The 20,691-nt window shown below is 39.0% G+C and overlaps 2 protein-coding genes across 3 annotated transcripts in view; one reads left to right on the forward strand and one right to left on the reverse strand.

Moving 5' to 3' along the window:
- Positions 1-77: 77 nt before the first annotated feature.
- On the forward strand, positions 78-7,417 carry PIH1D2 (PIH1 domain containing 2). 2 transcript variants are annotated; one of them, XM_049889280.1, is made up of 6 exons: positions 78-189; positions 1,131-1,337; positions 2,311-2,434; positions 2,822-3,067; positions 4,611-4,876; positions 7,027-7,417. In XM_049889280.1, exons 2-6 carry the CDS (start codon positions 1,161-1,163, stop codon positions 7,159-7,161), a joined length of 948 nt encoding a protein of 315 aa, XP_049745237.1. In that variant the 5' UTR covers positions 78-189; positions 1,131-1,160; the 3' UTR covers positions 7,162-7,417. The 2 variants fall into 2 exon arrangements, with proteins under 2 accessions (XP_049745237.1, XP_049745239.1); XM_049889282.1 differs by having other exon boundaries at positions 4,611-4,744.
- A 10,572-nt stretch (positions 7,418-17,989) lies between these two features.
- Positions 17,990-20,691, reverse strand: part of DLAT (dihydrolipoamide S-acetyltransferase) — a 42,872-nt gene continuing 40,170 nt past the window's right edge. Inside the window, exon 14 of the mRNA XM_049889271.1 lies at positions 17,990-20,274. Coding sequence (XP_049745228.1) covers positions 20,145-20,274 — 130 coding nt within the window. The 3' untranslated portion in view covers positions 17,990-20,144. The remainder of the gene's footprint in view (positions 20,275-20,691) is intronic.

Here is a 20,691-nt window from a genome sequence, read left to right on the forward strand (position 1 = left end):
AGGTGCAGAAGGGAGGCGGGCGCTTGCTTGGAAGAGAAGTGGGTCAGGCCCAGCTGAAAAGCAAGCCCAGCCCCGGAACTGGAGGTAAAGAGAACTTCTGCCTGGAGCTTCCCGGACCCAATTAAGCGTTGCACCCAGCCGTTACCCTGGTAACTGGCGTGGCGGTTTGTCAAGGAACAGAGAGAAGAGGTGGGTTCGTTGATCTCTGGAGCAATCGTCCGTTAGTTGAATTTCCTTTTTAGTCTTAGCCTACTACAGTATTTTAAGAATCTAAATCTCCAGTTTTCCTCATTTGATGGATAGTATGGAACACCTCTTCAATGAGAGATTGTTACTCTCGTGTAGCGTTTACCAGGTGTTCCAAATTCATCGTTTATATTGATTTACTTAATCCTCACAATAACCCTGTGAGATAGATGTTGTAGTCTTCGTTTTCAGGAGAATAACCTAAAGGCACGTATATTAATTGCTCAAGGACTCATAGCTAATAAGTGATAAAACTAATAAGATTTCGAAAAAACCAAACCAAACCCAGTGCCGTCGAGTCGATTCCGACTCATAGCGACCCTATAGAACAGAGTAGAACTGCCCCATAGAGTTTCCAAGAAGCGCCTGGTGGATTCGAACTGCTGACCGTTTGGTTAGCAGCTGTAGCACTTAACCACTACACCACCAGGGTTTCCAAAACTAAGAAGCTAGGTATTCTGACTCCAAAGTCCATGCTTTTCACTATTAAGCAATAATAAAGATTGAGGGAATCTCATATAAACCTCACACCACACACACCTTCAGCAATTTCAGAACTGGGGAGGCCTCGATCAGCCAGTACCCAGGGACTGGAACAAGGAGACCACCAGGAAACCAGGCTGAAAATGACTACTCTGCCCTGTGTGTACTCCAGGATCTAGGGAGAGGTACGGTCTTGTTTGAGAGGACAACTTGAAAATTTAGGAAGGGGTGCTAGATAATTAGAGAATACAGAAAAGATGCAATGGTGCCGATCCACAGTCTTTGAGACACAGATGTTCAGACTTCACCAAAACAATTCCTTACCAGTTCCTCCTCCCCCAAAAGAAGAAATGAATCAATAGCCCCAGACTTTTTCCCTCTTAAGTCTTGTCTTTTCATAGGTTTAAGAGGCCCATTCACCATTATCAATCATGGAGGCAGCCTCAAAGGATCTTCTCATCCAAGTTACTCAGTTCTGGAACCTCTTAGATGATCTGGCTGAAAGTGACCCTGAACTCTATGAGAATTTTATTCAACAGCAGCTGAAAGAGGGGAAACAGCTGTGTGCCACCCCAGAACCACAGTTCTGTCTACAGACCAGGATCCTGGTATGTAGAGTTGGTGCCAGGGATGGGGAGGTCCTGAATGAAATACTCCTAGAATAACCAGAGAATAGCTTACTCTTAGCTATTGCTACTTTAACACAAGAAAACTTGAGGAAAACTGTCATCCTAAATAGATAATGAAAAGTGTAGAAGATTAGGTTGAAGGAGTAAATGTGGGAAATTCATATTTAATATATTTTAGCGATCTCAAAATGAACCATTTTTTTCTGCTAGAATAAAAAGAAAGCAATGTAATGATTTAGTAAAGACTCATATAGTTGAAGCTTTTTCAAATAAAGATAACTTATGTGGCTTAAGAGAGCAAATCAAACCCGTTACCGTCAAGTCGATTCAGGCTTATAGTGACCCTATAGGACAGAGAAGGGCTGCCCCATAGAGTTTCCAAGGAGCAGCTGGCAGACTAGAACTACCGACCTTTTGGTTAGCAGCCAAGCTCTTAAACATCGCACCACCAGGGCTCCTTAGGAGGGTGAACCAAAAAACCAAACCAGTTGCCATCAAGTTAATTGCTACTCATAGCAATCCTATAGGAAAGTGTAGAACTTCCCCATAGTGTTTCCAAGGAGCACCTGGTGGATTTGAACTGTTAAATTTTTGGTTAGCAACCATAACACTTAATCACTACGCCACCGGGTGGTGAAATAGTTGTTTAAGCAAATTTACCCAGAACAGCTGCTTAGCCCAATTCCTCCCCTTCCTCCCCCTCCACCCAGTTCCTTCTAAGTACAGCAACTGAATTGTTCCTGAAAAGACAGCAGCTTTGGAGAAATCTAGTAGGAGACTTTATTAAAAAAACAGTTTAAAGTAATGATAGTAAAAATTTTAAACAGTTTTGATACATGGAATGACTTACTTGGAGTCTAAAATTCTCCCCTTCCAATGCTGTGATCAGTTGCCTTTAGGTTATTTAAAAATAAACTAGTTTTTGATATGTGCAAAATTATTTGTTTTCTAGAAACCAAGAGAAAAAACACTTTTCATCAACCTTTATCAGTGGAAAAAGATCCCAGCTCCCCAATCAATCACTCATCCAGTACCTATAAGTGTTGGCAGGCCAGAAGATATTTCTGAGACATCAGGTATATAGAATTATGGGAGAGAAAGCATATTTAAAAAATTTTTTACTGGTAATAAACATGGATCAGATTTTGCTGGGTAAAAGATATTTCAAGTAAAATTTTATTTGGTGACGAGATAGTTAATGACAAGTTAGTGTACCTTTATGCAAATTAATACTTTTTAATTTTTCTAACAATATGAGCTATGGTTAACCATATAAAAATACCAAGAAATGGATAAGTTGGAATTTTGTGTATATAGCACCATTATGACTGCTTCTGAAAAAATGCAGGGATGACATTTATACTTTGTCTTTATCAGGGTTATGGTTTACTACATATTACCTGACAGTAACATTAGTGAAACAAAGTGGTCTTCATTTCATACCCTCTGAATTACACATGCAGGTGTTTACACAGTCATCGATGTTGCCTACAATCCTGATGTTCTCCAGGTGGCAGAAAAAGACCAAGTGAAAAAGGACCAGTTGATCCGGATGGCTATGAAATGCATTGAGGAGCAACTCCAGTCCACTCTCTCACAATCCTACCGAATTACAAAACTTAAAACAAAAGGAAGCATTCACAGGATGAAACAAAGTCTGATGGGAATCCAAAATGACTCCCCTGATTTAAGAGAGAAATTGAGAAAGGGTAGGTCGATGAATGGAAAAGAAAAATTAAACTTATTTAAGATTTTTGCATCCTGTGTCCATTTTGCAAACTAGAAATCTCGATTTTAAAAAATTAGAAACTTAAGACAGGAAAATATGAAGATTAGATACTGAAAATATTAGAATATCCTAAAAATTTTTCAGAATCCTGCAGACTTATAAACCAAATTATTTGGTTTTAGATTCTTTTGGCTTAAGGTTCCCAAATTATTATGGAGTACTGAGTCTCGGTTTATGGTGTTGAAAAAATCTCATTGATTAAGGGTAGGGCTGCACAGCTGATTAATGTAATTGCTGCCAATAAGTTGTACACCTGTAAAAAGTTGGCTTAGCAAAAGTTGTGTGATATATTTACAACGACAAAAAAAAAAGTAGCTGCTGAGGCTGCTTATGTACAACTAAACACCTCATGGGATTTGGTTCCTTGGTTTGGAGGTTTAGGGTCATCGTTTCGTGGGACATCCCAGTCAATTGGCCTAATAATGTGTTTAGTGGTTCTGTTCTACCTCCTAGTTCCTAGTCCCTAGTTCCTAGTGCTTGGGGTCTTAAAAGTTTGCAAGCTGCTATCCAAGGCCTAACAATTTGTCTCTGTTCACCTGGGGCAACAGAGAAAGAAGGAGAGTCAGGAATCGGTTGGGAAAATGGATGTGTGGCTAATTGCCTCAATGAAAAGCTGCCTCCTTTGCCCTGAGAGGAAATCCTGGTGGTATAGCGGTTAAGAGCTACAGCTACTAACCAAAAGGCTGGCAGTTTGAATCCATCAGGTACTCCTGGGAAACTCTATGAGGCAGTTTCCTGTAGGGTCGCTGTGAGTCAGAATCGACTTGATGGCAACAGGTTTTGGTTGCCTTGAGACCAGAACTGGATGGTGCCCAGCTGCCATTACTGAACATTTTGATCAAAAATTCTATGGAAGAATTCTGATCAGAAAGGGGGAAATGGAGAACAGAGTTTCTAATTCTCATGGAATCCAGATTATCTGGAGTCATGGAGGCTGGATGAACCCCTGAAACTATTGCCTGAGATAATCTTTCAATCTTAAGCCAGAAATATACCCTGAAGTCTTAAAACCAAACAATAGTTTTGTTTAACTAATAAAGAACGCCTGGTTTGGACATTATGCTCATTTAAGATCTATCCATATGGGGTCAAATTGACAACAGCAACTGGAAAGATTAGATAGGAAACTTAGGGAGCAGTGAGTTTATGTTAAAAGGGGAGGAACAACTCAGAAAAGGAAGGTGAGAATGGTTGCACAACTAAAAGAATGTAATCAGTGTCACTGAATTGTACACGTATAGACTGTTAAATTGGTGTATGTTCTCTGTGTATAGTCTCAATAACAATAAAAAAAAAAAAAAACAAGATTCCCAAACTAATTTAGCTGCAACTTTTTCTGCCATCTCGGCTAACATTACGTATATTATAGCTCGTTAAAAAAAATATTATAGCTCATAGCCTGATATTATTTTATGTTGATTGATTTTATGGTTTATCTCCCCCCATCCCCCTTCCTTATAAAGAACTAACCCTTGAACAGATAAGAAACAGTATCATGAGCAGTCCAGAGCACTTTCCTCAGCTTACACTACCAAAGGACCAAGTTCCAGACAAAGCAGGATGTCTGATTGAGGAGATTTGCAGTACTGAGATCCAGGTAGAGATGAAGACCCCAACCTATGAATTAAAAATTATGAAGGATGAGAATGAGAAACCTCTGGAAATTGAATTGGTAGTTGAATTACCTGGTATTGATTCAGTCTCTGTCTGTGACCTTAGTGTTTCTAAGGTAAGTTGAACACATAATGCTGTAATTTTCTCCCTGTCAGTTTTCACTGTATTATGCTCTAGTAACAAAAAAACAAACCCATTGCCATCTAGTCACCTCTGACTCATGGTAACCCCATGGGTTACAGAGTAGAACTGCTCCATAGGATTTTCTTGGCTGTAGTCTTTACGGAAGTAGTAATAGTAGGGTGGGTTTGAACTGCTAACCTTTAGGTTAGTTGAGAGCAAACCATTTGTGCCACAAAGGTATTTCTGTACATATATGCCACATTTAAATTTTGATCACAGTTGTTGTTTTTTTTTTTCCTCCATGTCTGAACTCTGGAGTAAGGAGCCTGTAAAGAAGCAGAAACTGTTTTCACTGGTACCTTCTAGTAACAAAGAACTCCAAAATCTCAGGGGCTTACAACAGTTTGCTTAAGTTACATGTCTGCCACAGGTCTTTTCTGTTCCATGAGTCTTGTGTATTTCAAGATTCAGGTAAAGAAGCAATTCCCATCTGAGATATGCCATTCTCATGGCAGAGGGACAATGGAAATGGCCAAACCATGCAATGGATTCTAAAACTTCTGCTCAAACAGAGCACTTATCACTTCTACTCACATTTCATTGGCCAAAGTAAGAAGTCACATAGCCAAGTCCTACATCAGTAAGACTGGGAAGTATATTCCTCTCACAGGAAATCACATGGCAGGGATGTATAATCCGAAGAGGAACAAATAATTGGGAACAACACTATATCTGTCACAGTCTACTCTGCTCGTCACAAATATTTGTGTCTTTTCCAAAGGAAGACCCCTCCAACCCAGTATTCGATTCCAAAGTATAGAATTTTACCATAGTGGTCTGTATTCTGTATCTCTTGAACCACAGACCTATGAATTACAAAGACAAGTAATCTACTCCCGCAACCCCATCCACCATACAATGTAGAATTGGGAGAGGACAACCATAATAAAGAGGATCAGTTAAGAAATGGGGGAAAAAAAAATGGGGCATACAGCTGTTACTGGTGCACAGCAGTTGTGAAATGCTGGTAGGCAGACATCGCTACAGTCTCTGGAGGTAGGAGATGTTCATGCTTTAGGTCCCTTGACAGAGTTACTTGCTTACTTAGCTCCCCAGTTTCATTGTTCTCCATGATCTTCACATTTGTACTGGAGGAGGTTTTTCCTTTTTCATTATCCACTTTGGTCACGTCTGAATAGAGCATTGGAGAATATGCCGTTCTTAGGTACTGAGCAGCCTTCTCAGCCTGTTTCCTGTTTATATAATGTTGCGGTCCAAAGGCTGTAAATCAGGTTCCTTTAGTCCAGGCTGGGATTACTTTATCAATTTGATTCAGTCTGTGCTACACGCCAGAATTTTTTTTTTAAACATGCCCATTTTTCAAGACTTTCTTGTCTATTGTATCATTTTGGCCAAATGAAAGGATTTACCGAGGTCCACCTTGATCCATTCAGAGGTTTTAACAAAGGATAAAAAGGCCTGTGATTTAGTCTCTACTTCTAGGCTGTCTTAATCAGCTTTTGCTGATCAAATAATTTCTCAGTTTTATCTTTACTGGTTGAATATAAAAATTAGTTTCATTTTGCAGCCCTCAGTTCTAGAATTTCTGGGTTCTGTATATTTCATTTCAATTCTTATTGCAAGCAGGGTGATTCTTTTCTAAGCTCATCTCTTTTTTTGTAGTGCTTTGTTAAATGCAGCTAATGGAGTAACTCCTGCTACCAACATTGTGTTTTCCCATTTATTGACTTAAAGTCAGAAATTGCTTAGGCGCATTATTTGCCCTCCAGATCACTGTGGCAGTTTTACTAAGTGCTTTATCGCTACATGAGTCCCCACCTTTCCAGTCTCCAGTGAGTTTTCTTACTGCTTGCCAGTCAGCCCCAAAGCCAATGCCACATAATATGGGACTTCTACTGTGGCAGCACCCTACTTCTAGTGCCATACATAGTTAACTTTTGATGTATTGTGCAGCTATACCAACCAACCTCAAAATGCTCCTTGCAAGTCTCATAGCAATAAGTAGGATCCTCTTAGGAGAGAGGAATGAATTACTGGGAATAATCCAATCTAACACAAAATTTAACCAGGGAATAATTTTTCCATTTTCATCTTTTAAAATCTCTCTTGATTTATTCTTAGGATGATTTATTGATCGAGGTCTCTGAGAAGTACAGATTACAGCTGCATCTTCCAGAATCTGTTGATACCGAAATGACTACAGCAAAATTTATCAAACAAAAAGCTACCTTAATCATCACAATGCCATTGGTGTAAAATAAGAATGTCGTGTATTGCAGGTTTTCAGTGTTAAGGTCATGTGCATTATAGTTCCTTCATTACAGGTGAAGAGGTAGTGGTTTATCTTAAACACTGGTATTTCCTAAGAATTCTTTTTGAAATGAGATTTTTCTCTTCAGCTGTTATGTTTTATCTGTTCTTCTTACTCTTTCTCCTTCTCAACTAGACTTGGCATCATCCAGAAACTAAGTATGATATTGCCACAATGTACTTGTTTTGAAGATAATTTGTAGTCATCTGTGTAACTTAAATGTCTTTTGAAAAATATAATTTTTTTTAAGTAATATGAGAAGACACTGGATTTACTGGTTGATTCTTTATTTTAAAGTCTCGAGTAAATTTTTGCATCAGGAAAAAAAAAAACCCAGGCTGTGCCATAACTTTTTTTATCACCAGCATGGGGTATAACATTGGAAATTTCTTCAAGCAATAAAAATACAGGGTCAATGTATAATTATTCAGTGTTTCTAGGCACCTCTGTACTTCTGTAAAGCTGCTTTGCCAGGAGTCCAAGATACCCGGCCAGAAGTTTTAATATCAGATATGGATTTGTCTGCAGATTGGACTACGAAGACACATTAACAGCAATTGGCTGTTACCACACATAAGATGCAAAATATATCCTTCTCTAATCTGAGTGAGCAAAGGAGTTGTTTGGGGATCATCTCGCAAGAAAATGATCAAAAGTACAAAAGTGACATACTTTTCAACCTCTGTATATCTCTTCTGAGTTGTCAAATGGATGGTCACTATGAGATACCAACTTTCCAACTCACATCCTAAGAAAACAATATGCACATTAAACTTTAAGCATCTGTCAATCATCTTTTCTAGATACAAAACAGCTCCCTTGTAATTACTAGTTTCTAGTTCAACATTGGATTTTTTTAAAAGTCTTTATTTAAAAACTATCTTAAACTTTAGAAACTAATGTTATATGTGTGTGTCTTACACTGGGTTCTCTAGAGGAGCAAAACCAGTGAAGAGATTTATTTCAAGGAAATGGCTCATGCAGTTGTGGAGGGTTCCAAGTCCCAAATCTGTGGGTCAGGTGTCAGGCTAGAGGTTTTTCCTGACCGATGTGGTTGCAGGGGCTGACAAACCCAGAATCCCAAAATTAGCAGGTCAGGCAGGCTGCTAGCTCACATCTCAAGAAGTGGAAGGGGATGATGAGTCGGGTGCAGGTTCAAGAGAGGGCAAGCTCTGCCAGAACAGCCATATATACTGGATGCAGGCCACACCCCCAAGGAAAGCCCACTTTCAGCTGACTGGCAGCTAACGTCAGGTCACAAAATGGATGATGTTAATATCTGCCAAACCACTGAGAATCATGGCGTAGCCCAGTTGACACATAACCTTAACCATCACAGTGCGTAATAGATATAATTAGTATGTGACATTTAAAATTAAATATAATTTTTTAAACTGGCCTGGTTTGAATTCTACTGGGATAATTTACCTACTGGAAATTTTTTTAGATCTGTATGATGTCCTAAAATTAACAAACCCATTAAAGTCTCCTTGTTGTTAGTTGCCATCAAGTTGATTCCAACCTGTGGAACCATATGTGTGTGGAGTAGAACTGCTCCATAAGGTTTTCAATGTTCTGACCTTTCAGAAGCAGATCGCAGGGACTTTGTTCTGAGTAACCTCTGGGTGGGATCAAACCGATCTTAAAGTAGTCAAACTGTTAACCATTTGTACCACCTAGGCTCCTATGGTCTCCTTAACCACTCCCCGCCCCCCCCCAAAAAAAACACCGCAGTTGATTCTGACTCATAGTGACCTATAGGACACAGTAGAACTGCCCCGCAGGGTTTCCAAGGCTGTTAAATCTCTACAGAAGCAGTCTGTCGCAACTTTCGCTGGAAGAACAGATGGTAGGTTTGAACCACCGACCTTCTGGTTAGCAGCCGAGTGTTTTAACTACTGTGCCTCCAGGGTTCCTTATGGTCTCCTCACTGCCTCCCCAAACAACAACTTGGAATGGCTTCACCTCATCTTTTCTACAAAATCATAGCCAAATGTATCTCCTAAAACCTTTCCCTTCCTATCCACAAGGAACCAGTGGAACTGCTATTCTTTCACTCCCAGCACTTACATGTTACTCATGTCAGTATCTCCCTGTTTCTGTACTCATTAATAAAACACATATCAAGACCTAACATGCTTAATGTTAAAATGTTAATATTTTCGAGGCGGGGCCAAGATGGCAGACTAGATAGAAGCTACCACGGATCCCTCTTACAACAAAGACTCAGAAAAACAAGTGAATCGATCACATGCATGACAATCTACGAACCCTGACCATCAAACACAGAACTAAGGAGTTGACCTGAGTGACAGGGGACCAAAAAGCCTCGCGGTGAAGCAGCGACTGCTTCTGGAACTGGCATCCCCCGCCACAGCCTTGAGCCCTCGTGGTTTCCTGGTGCCAGAGTGGTTGGGCTGATCGCAGCTTACTGAGACGGGGCGAGCATGGGACGCAGCCCTACCCCCTAACCCCCTGGAGTAACCTCGGCAGAGACTCAGCCAGCGCAAGCAGGCTGCACACTGACACAGCTGACAGGAGAACGAGAGCCCACGGGGAAGCAGCGGCTGTTTTTGGAGCCTGGAGCCAGCGTCCCAGTCAGAAAACCTTGGTGCTGGGCTTTGGACTAAGCGCTGAGGAGCAGATCACGACTTCCTGAGATGGCGCAAGCACGGGACACAGCCCTAAACCCCTGGAGTAACCTTGGCTGGAAACCCAGCTAGCGCATGCAGGCTGCACACCGACGCGGCTGACAGGAGAAGGAGAAATCACGGGGAAGCAGTGACTGCTTTTGGAGCCTAGAGCACAGCATCCCAGCCAGAAAACCTTGGCCCTGGGCTTTGGACTAGGAGCGGAGGAACTGATCGTGGTTTCCTGAGGCAGCACAAGCATGGGACAGATGCAGGCCTGACCCTTGGGGGCAATCTCAACCCACCCAGTACACGCAGGCTACACGCCCCTCTGGAATCTCAGATAAAATAGTCTTCACCAAACAAGATAAGTAACTTCATCTATATTGCCCTGCTACACTGTCCTAGCTATCTGATCCCTCCCCTCCCCAACCCAGGCAGCTTCATTAACATTGGAATTTCCTGGGCCAGAGAGTGAAGTGCTCTGCAGGGTTTTTTTTTTTTTTTCCTAACCCATTCTCCTGGCCTGAGAGAAGAGCAATTAACAATCCGTGAGAGAAAAATCCTTCCCTGACTTCCCTTAACTGGAATAATAATACACAACCAGCTCCAGCCAAGCAAAAGAGATCCACAGTCTCTGGCTTTCATCCCTACAGGGAACCAGGTGGCTATTATAATGCAAAGGCAATTCTGATAGAGTTCTGACTGTAATTGTTTTAGGGAAGCAGTGGAAAGACAAGTTTTGGAGGTCTGATACCTCTCTACCTATTAAACAGAGCCCTCAGTGATCCACACCAGGGAACTGAGGGCTAAAGCTCCACCTACACCACCTAGCCACCTGCTAAAGGAGTCTGAGGGTAGTGACATCTACCAGTCTTTAGAGGTACAAGCACTGGTTGCCTAAGGTAAAGCAGCAGAGCACACTCACCAAAGTGCTCTGGGAATAGAGACACTCCTACCTCAGTGGCACGTGGGGGAAGGCTGTCAGCATCCTGCCCGCCTAGGAGTGTGACCCCCTGCCACTACTAAAATCTGGTGAATACAGCCATCACCACTACACCTCTAATAGGTGACAGCCTACACCACACACTAGGTGACCTACAATCAGCACACCTAAGCTGATTCTATTCAAGAATAGTGAATGGACTCATAGGCTCATATATATGGTAACAGTTCAAACCAGCTGGTAATAGGACATAAGTGATTCAAAGGCTACAACAATCAAGATAGCGCAAACTAGTAGCCCATCTGGGTATATTGAAACAAGAAGATAAGACTCAATGAGCAAATATAAAATAAATCATTACAATATATTATAGATGGCTTGGAGACAGCAGTCGATATCAAATCACATAAAGAAGCAGACCATGATTGCTTCTACAAATCCCCAAATTAATCAAAATCTTTCCCAAATGAAGATACAATCCTGGAATTGCCAGATGTAGAATATAAAAAACTAATATACAGAATGCTTCAAGACAAAAGGGAAAACCTCAGAAATGAAATAAGGCAATCTACAGAAAAAGCCAAGGAACACACTGATAAAGCAGTTGAAGAAATCAAAAAGATTATTCAAGAACACAGTGGAAAAATTAATAAGCAAGAATCCATAGAGAGACAGCATTCAGAAATCCAAAAGATTAACAGTAAAATTACAGAATGAGACAACTAAATAGGAAGTCAGAGGAGCAGAATCGAGGAATTGGAATGCAGAGTGGGGGAGCTGGAGGATAAGGCAATTGACACCAATATAGTTTAAGAAAAATCAGATAAAAGAACTTAAAAAAATGAAGAAACCCTAAGAATCATGTGGGACTCTATCAAGAAGAATAACTTGCATGTGATTGGAGTTCCAGAACAGGGAAGGATAACAGAAAATACAGAGAGAATAGTTGAAGATCTGTTGGCAGAAAACTTCCCTGGCATCATGAAAGATGAAAGGATATCTATCCAAGATGATCATTGAACACCATACAAGATAGATCCCAAAAGAAAATCACCAAGGTATATTATCATCAAACTTGCCAAAACCAAAGATAAAGAGAAAATTTTATAAGCATCCAGGGATAAATGAAAAGTCACCTACAAAGGAGAATCAATAAGTTCAGACTATTCAGCAGAAACCATGCAGGCAAGAAGGCAATGGGACGACACATATAGAACACTGAAGGAGAAAAACTGCCAGCCAAGAATCATATATCAAGCAAAACTCTCTCTCAAATATGAGGGTGAAATTAAGACATCTACACATAAACACAAGCTTAGAGAATTTGCAAAACTCAAACCAAAGCTACAAGAATTACTAAAGGAAATTCTTTGGTCAGAAAATCAATAATATCAGATATCAACACAAGGTCACAGAACAGAACATCCTGATACCAACTCAGATAGGGAAATCACAGAAACAAAATAAGATTAATTTAAAAAAAAGAAAAAATGCTCAAAACAGGGAATCATTGATGTTATTATGTAAAAAGATTAACAATAATCAAAAAAGAGAGACTAAATACAGGAGGTATAGATTTTCCATATGGAGAGTAACGCAAGCCGATATAGGATGATACAAATAGGTTTTTACTTCGAAAAATAGGGGTAAATATTAAGGTAACCACAAAGAGGTCTAACAATTCCATACTTCAAAATAAAAACCAAGATAAACATAATGACGCAGCAAAAATAAATTCAAATACTATGAAAATGAGGAACATAGTTTACAAAGAAAAGTTTCTCAGCACAAAAAAGTGGAAAAATGAAATTGTCAACACACAAAATAAGGCATCAAAATGACAGCACTAAACTTATCTATAATTATGCTGAATGTAAATGGACTAAATGCACCAATAAAGAGACAGAGAGTCTCAGACTGGATTAAAAAACATGATCTGTCTATATGCTGCCCACAAGAGACACATCTTAGTCTTAGAGACACAAATAAACTAAAACTGAAAGGATGGAAAAAAATATATCAAGCAAACAACAATCAAAAAAGAGCAGGAGTGGTAATATTAATTTCTGAGAAAATAGACTTTAAAGTTAAATCCACCACAAAGGATAAAGAAGGACACTACATAATTATTAAAGGGACAGTTTACCAGGAAGATATAACCATATTAAATATTTATGCACTGAATGACAGGGCTGCGAGATACATAAAACGAACTATAACAGAATCGAAAAGTGAGATAGACACCTCCAGAATTATAGTAGGAGACTTCAACACACCACTTTCGGTGAAGGATAGGACTTCCAGTAAGAACCTCAATAGAGACACAGAAGACCTAATTGCTACAGTCAACCAACTTGACCTCATAGACTTATACAGAACACTCCACCCAACAGCTGCAAAGTATACTTTTTTTCCTAGTGCACATGGAACATTCTCTAGATCACACACACACACAAAAAAAAATTTTTTTTATATTAGGTCATAAAAGAAACCTTTGCAGAATCCAAACATCGAAATATTACAAAGCATCTTCTCAGACCATAAGGCCATAAAAGTAGAAATCAATAACAGAAAATCAGCGAAAAGAAATCAAATACTTGGAAACTGAACAATACCCTGCTCAAAAAAGACTGGGTTATAGAAGACATTAAGGAGGGAATAACGAGACTGAAAACACTTCCTATCAAAACCTCTGGGACACAGCGAAAGCAGTGCTCGGACGTCAATTTATATCGATAAATGCACACATACAAAAAGAAGAGGCAAAATCAAAGAACTGTCCCTACAACTTGAACAAATAGAAAGCGAGCAACAAAAGAATCCATCAGGCACCAGAAGAAAACAAATAATAAAAATTAGAGCAGAAGTAAATGAATTAGAGAACAGAAAAACAATTGAAAGAATTAACAAAGCCAAAAGCTGGTTCTTTGAAAAAATTAACAAAATTGATAAGCCATTGGTCAGACTGACTAAAGAAATACAGGAAAGGAAACAAATAACCCGAATAAGAAATAAGACGGGCCATATCACAACAGACCCAACTGAAATTAAAAGAATCATATCAGATTACTACAAAAAATTGTACTCTAACAAATTTGAAAACCTAGAAGAAATGGTTGAATTCCTAGAAACACACTACCTAGCTAAACTAACACAATCAGAACCAGAACAACACAATAGACCCATAACAAAAAAAGAGATTGAAAAGGTAATCAAAAAACGCCCAACAAAAAAAAGCCCCAGCCCGGACGGCTTCACTGCAGAGTTCTACCAAACTTTCAGAGAAGAGTTAACACCACTACTACTAAAGGTATATCAAAGCACAGAAAAGGATGGAGTACTCCCTAACTCATTCTGTGAAGCCAGCATATCCCTGATAAAAAACCAGGTAAAGACACCACACACACAAAAAAATTACAGACCTGTATCCCTCATGAACACAGATCCAAAAATCCTCAACAAAATTCTAGCTGATAGAATTCAAGAATATATCAAAAAAATAATCCACCATGACCAGGTGGGATTTATACCAGGTATGCAAGGTTGCTCAATATTAGACAATTAATGTAATCCACCATATAAATAAAACAAAAGACAAAAACCACATGATCTTATCAATTGATGCAGAAAAGGCATTTGACAAAGTCCAACACACATTCATGATAAAAACTCTCAGCAAAATGGGAATAGAAGGAAAATTCCTCAACATAATAAAGGGCATCTATGCAAAAGAAAAAAAAAAATTTTTATACAAAGTCAACAGCCAACATCATCCTAAATGGAGAGAGCCTGAAAGCATTCCCCTTGAGGTTGGGAACCAGACAAGGATGCCCTTTATCACCGCTCTTATTCAACATTGTACTGGAAGTCCCAGCCAGAGCAATTAGGCTAGACAAAGAAATAAAGGGCATCGGATTGGCAAGGAAGAAGTAAAATTATCTCTTTTTGCAGACGACATGATCTTATACACAGAAAACCCTAAGGAATCCTCAAGAAAACTACTGAAACTAATAGTTCAGCAGAGTTTCAGGTTATAAGATAAACATACAAAAATCAGTTGGATTCCTCTACATCAACAAAAAGAACAATGAAGAGGAAATAGCCAAATCAATACCGTTCACAGTAGCCCCCAAGAAAATAACTTAGGAATAAATCTCGCCGAAGATGTAAAAGACCTATACAACGAAAACTACAAGGTACTACTGCAAGAAACTAAAAGGGACGTATAGAAGTGGAAAAACATACCTTGGTCATCAATAGGAACACTTAACATTATGAAAATGTCTATTCTACAAAAAGCCATCTATATATACAATGCACTTCCGATCCAAATTCCAACGACATTTTTTAATGTGATGGAGAAACAAATCACCAACTTCACATGGAAGGGAAAGAAGCCTCTGAGAAGTAAAGCATTTCTGAAAAAGAAGAACAAAGTGGGAGGCCAAACTCTGCCTGATTTTAGAACATTATACAGCCACATTAGTCAAAACAGCCTGGTACTGGTACAACAGACACATAGACCAATGGAAGAGAATTGAGAACTCAGATATAAATCCAACCACATATGAGCAGCTGATATTTGACAAAGGCCCAGTGTCAGTTAATTGGGGAAAAGACAGTCTTTTTAACAAATGGTGCTGGCATAACTGGATATCCATCTGCAAAAAAATGAACAGGACCCATACCTCACACCATGCACAAAAACTAACTCCAAGTGGATCAAAACCTAAACATAAAGTCTAAAACGATAAAGATCGTGGAAGAAAAAATAGGGAGAACGTTAGGGGCGCTAATACAAGGCATAAACAGAATACAAAACATTACCGAAAATGACGAAGAGAAACCAGATAACTGGGAGCTCCTAAAAATCAAACACCTACGCTCATCCAAAGACTTCACCAAAAGAGTACAAAGACCACCTACAGACTGGGAAAAAATTTTCAGCTATGACATCTTCGACCAGCGCATGATCTCTAAAAACTACATGATTCTGCTAAAACTCAACCACAAAAAGACAAACAACCCAACAGGCACTTCACTAAAGACGTTCAGGCGGCTAACAGATACGTGGGAAAATGCCCTCGATCATTAGCCATTAAAGAAATGCAAATTAAAACTACAATGACATTCCATCTCACTCCAACAAGGCTGGCATTAATCCAAAAAACACAAAATAAATATTGGAGAGGATGTGGAGAGATTGGAACACTTATATACTGCCGGTGGGAATGTAAAATGATACAACCACTTTGGAATTCGATTTGGCACTTCCTTAAAAAGCTAGAAATAGAACTACCATATGACCCAGCAACCCTACTCCTCGGAATATATGCTAGAGAAATAAGAGCCTTTACATGAACAGATATATGCACACCCATGTTCGCTGCAGCACTGCTTACAACAGCAAAAAGATGGAAGCAACCAAGGTGTCCATCAACGGATGAATGGATAAATTATGGTATATTCACACAATGAAATATACGCATCAATAAAGAACAGGTATGAATCTGTGAAACATTTCATAACATGGAGGAATCTGGAAGGCATTATGCTGAGTGAAATTAGATGCAAAAGGACAAATATTGTATAAGACCACTATTATAAGATCTTGAGAAATAGCTTAAACTGAGAACACATTCTTGTGTGGTTATGAGGGGTGAGGGAGAGAGGGTGGGAGAGGGTACGTGAAGGGAAGACAACACTCAATTCAGGGGAGGTCAACACAACTGGACTAAACCAAAAGTAAAGACGTTTCCCGAGTGAACTGAATGCTTCAAAGATCAGCAAAGCAGGGGCAGGGGTTCGGGGACGGACTATGGCTTCAGGGGACTTCTAAGTCAATTGGCAAAATGCAATCTATTAAGAAAACATTCTGCATCCCACTTTGAAGTGTGGCATCTGGGGTCTTAAACACTAGCAAGCGGCCATCTAAGATGCATCAATTGGTCTCAACCCACCTCGATCAAAGGAAAATGAAGGACACCAAGGTCACAAAGTAATTACGAGCCCAAGAGATAGAAAGAGCTGCATGAACTAGAGGCTAAATCATCCTGAGACCAGAACTAGGTGGTGTGCGGCCACAGCCGATGACTGCCCTGACAGGGAACACAACAGAGAACTCCTGAGGGAGCAGAAGAACAGTGGGATGCAGACCCCAAATTCTCATAGAAAGACCAGACTTAATGGTCTGAGACTAGAAGGACCCCGGTGGTCAGGGCTCCCAAACCTTCTTTTGGCCCAGGACAGGAACCATTCCTAAAGCCAACTTGTCAGACATGGATTGGACTGGACAATGGGTCGGAGAGAGATGCTGATGAGGAGTGAGCTACTTGCACCACATGGACACTTGAGACTGTGTTGGCATCTCCTGTCTGGAGGGGAGATGGGAGGCTCGAGGGGGTTAGAAACTGGCAAAATGGTCATGAAAGGAGAGACTGGAAGGAGGGAGTGGGCTGACTCATTAGGGGGAGATTAATGGGAGTATGCTATAAGGTGTATATACATTTATACATGAGAGACTGACTTGATTTGTAAACTTTTGCTTAAAGCACAATAAAAAGTTATTTAAAAAAAGTTAATATTTTCATTTTTAGTTGCCATTGCACTCCAGTTATTTTCCAAAATATTTTCACTGACATTACTACAGTGGATTTTATATTCATAAAAACCTCTCTCACTTCCCCCTCCCTGCATAAGGCTAAACTTTGCCCAGGAATGGTACTAATAATGAAAAGTAGACTGGTTCAAATTTGAATTTTGTAATTTTTTTTCTCAAAATTGGAAATTATTTCAAATAGACATAAATAGTATCCTTGATTTAGAGACGATATTTCTACAGTTGGGTTTAAAGCAATTATCACTAGTGATTATGAATTTCCCCTGTATTCTAGGACTTGTACATTACTAGGTGAGGATTACTCCTTGAAAATACATTCCTGCCATCTCGAACACGTTGGTCAAGTTGTTTTATAGACCGTGGTTTGGGATTCCCTAACTACACACTTACAAAACTTAGAATTGGAGCAGAATCTCTAATACAGCCAGATCACAATTTCACCTAGCTAATATGTGCCATACTCCATCCAACATGAGATGCTTTAGGTAACTCCTTGAGATTTAAATGTTAAGATTCCATCTTCATAAACTCAGTCCTTATTTTACCAATTCGATAAATTCAAAAATCATCTTTATTAAGTCTCTATTAAGAGCTTATAAGTACATAGCTGTCCCTGCATCTAATCATTTGATGTGAAAAACAATTTCTAACAGATCAAATATTACACCAGACACGTTGAAAACATATAGTTTAATTTTTTAACATCTAATTTGAACCCAAAACACTATTTCCAGCCTTTTCTCTTTCAGTCCTGGTAAGAGAAATAAATACCTGGGTTTGGATTATAGCTCAGATTTTTAACTCAGAACAATTTTTTATTAAAAGGTTACTGTTTTTATTTTTCTTTCAAGGGAACAATAGAGCCATCAGCATCAGCAAAGAATGAATTGTTCTTGATGTTTCATGTATTTAAACCAGATTTGCCTCATAAGGATGATGGTCCCTTGTGATAAGCTTGTTCCTTCTACATAATCTTCAGTTCAAACCAAAATTACTAACTACTGAAAAATCAGATTAATATATTATTTTCATAATAATACAGCAGGGTGAGTTTTGTGGAATATATGGAGTGTCACTGTTCTTGTGCACCATGTAATAATGAACATTAGAAATAGATTCAGTGCTGAAAGACAATAAATTTCAGGGCTAGCTTCACATAATACATATACAAAGAATCACTGGTCAGATTTACTTTAATATTAATGAACAATCCAAAACATTTATTAAAACTCATCAATAGAAAGTTGAATTGTGATGATGTTTGCAGTTAATTTTTATTATCTTGAATATCATCCCCTTCTTTCCCACAAAGGAAAGGTAAATCATAACAAAATGGGAAAAAGTAAGCTATTAAGGTTACGTCGAGTCAATTCCGACTCAGCAACCCTGTAAGGCAGAGTAGAACTGCCCCACAGGGTTTCCAAGGCTGTAATCTTTATGAAAGCAGACTGCCACATCCTCTTCCTCCCAAGCAGCCGGTGGGTTCCAACCACTGATCTTTCAGTTAGCAGATGAGTGCTTAACCACTGTGCCACCAGGGATCCTTTAAGATAAGGTAGCAACCTAAATACTTTTTTCTCTCCAATGGGATTTAGGGCTTTCTTATTTTACACAAGACAACCATGGGGTGGAAAGACATAGAACACTTTATGTACATATTTAACACTGTCTACTTTATCCAAGTAGAAATGACCACTCTGTTTGGGGCATCATCTTTTAGCCCCTGTACTATTTACTAATACATTTCTCCCCTTCTTTTCAGATAGGACTTGGTGACAAATGAATTTTGGCACATATCCAACTCTAGTAACCAGATTTTACATATGCACACTTACTCCATGGTTATTTGATGGAACATTCCATATTTCCTTGAGTAAAGAACTCTGATAATTATGTTCATCTGCGATAACCACCAGTTAGGAAGGATTCTGCTTTGACCATTCCTTTCTGTTAAATTCTGTAAGCATATTGTTATATTTGGAGGTAATTACAGAATTCTAATCTCAGAATTACACATTTGTTTAAATAAAAACCCACACAAATTTTCATTTACACCATGTGACTTGGGTTTATACCTTTATAATTTTATGGGAAAACCACCAGTTAAGGATTCACAGAAAAAATGAGCAAAGAACAGCTGGTTGGGGATGTCTAAGAAAATGTTGACTCTGGACATTTTATTTATTTTCCTTAAAGTCCTCTACCCTCCCCCCATTCATGCTAAACCCAGATCATGTAACTGAAAATTTTAAATTGGGGTTAAATTCCAAAGTCAAGCTTCAATTCAAACATTTTCTTCAAGAGAACTAATTTTCCTGATCCCTTCTCTCCCTCTTAAGTCCAAGCACAACATTTTAGGAAATTCAATTTTATAAATTCAAGGTTTTATCCAAGCTACTTTGATGTACCTGTCTCAACAGAGAACCACAATTTTGCCTTTACTACATTTTTTAGTGGACATACTTATCACCAAAGATCTAGGCCACAATGTCCCTTAACAAGGAACACCCGGCTTAAAATCTGACATTTTATTATTAAATGTGCACGGTATTGAGTGTAACTGGCATTAGAAAAATTCAGTAATGCCCATTACAAATAACTTATCTGGACAGACTCAATAATAAAAATAACTGGTTAACTTTAAAATAAAAAGAGCCACCTGCTTAATAACATAAATATCTTGGTAAGAATGAACCAATGTAACCTAGGAGAGTCTAGAAATTTTGTGGTTAATTATAACAACATGGTGATAGGTTTTTCAAGGTACTTTCTAAACTCAGCAAGCCACTGGGCTCCAACTGCTCCATCCACAACCCGGTGATCACAGCTGAGTGTAACAGACATCATCCTAGCCACATCAAATCTAGAAAAGATAAAAACATAAACATTATTAGGTACTCTGAAAGCAATCACTAGATTTTAGCCAGGAACCAGCTCAAATGCTGACTTCTACTCTATAATCCCACCTACTTTTCATGTCCCCTGCTCCTCTAGCTCAAATTAATAGCTTGAAGAAACAGACAAAACAGCCATCTGAACTATGGCCTATGGGCTAAAGTGGACCTCCATCTGGTTTATAAATAAAGGTTTATCGGAATTCAGCCATGTCCATTCATTTATGTACTATCTATACCTGCTTTCATGCTAGAGTGGCAAGTTAGATATTTGCAACAGAGATCACTAGGCCCACAAAGCCTAAAATATTTACTGTCTGGCTCTTGAAGAAAAAGTGTGCCAACCCCCTGATCTAAAGTAAATTAGGCTTCCATTCTCAAATAGG

This window comes from Elephas maximus, chromosome 7 (assembly GCF_024166365.1).
Source record: "Elephas maximus indicus isolate mEleMax1 chromosome 7, mEleMax1 primary haplotype, whole genome shotgun sequence".
In the NCBI taxonomy this organism is placed as follows: domain Eukaryota; kingdom Metazoa; phylum Chordata; class Mammalia; order Proboscidea; family Elephantidae; genus Elephas; species Elephas maximus.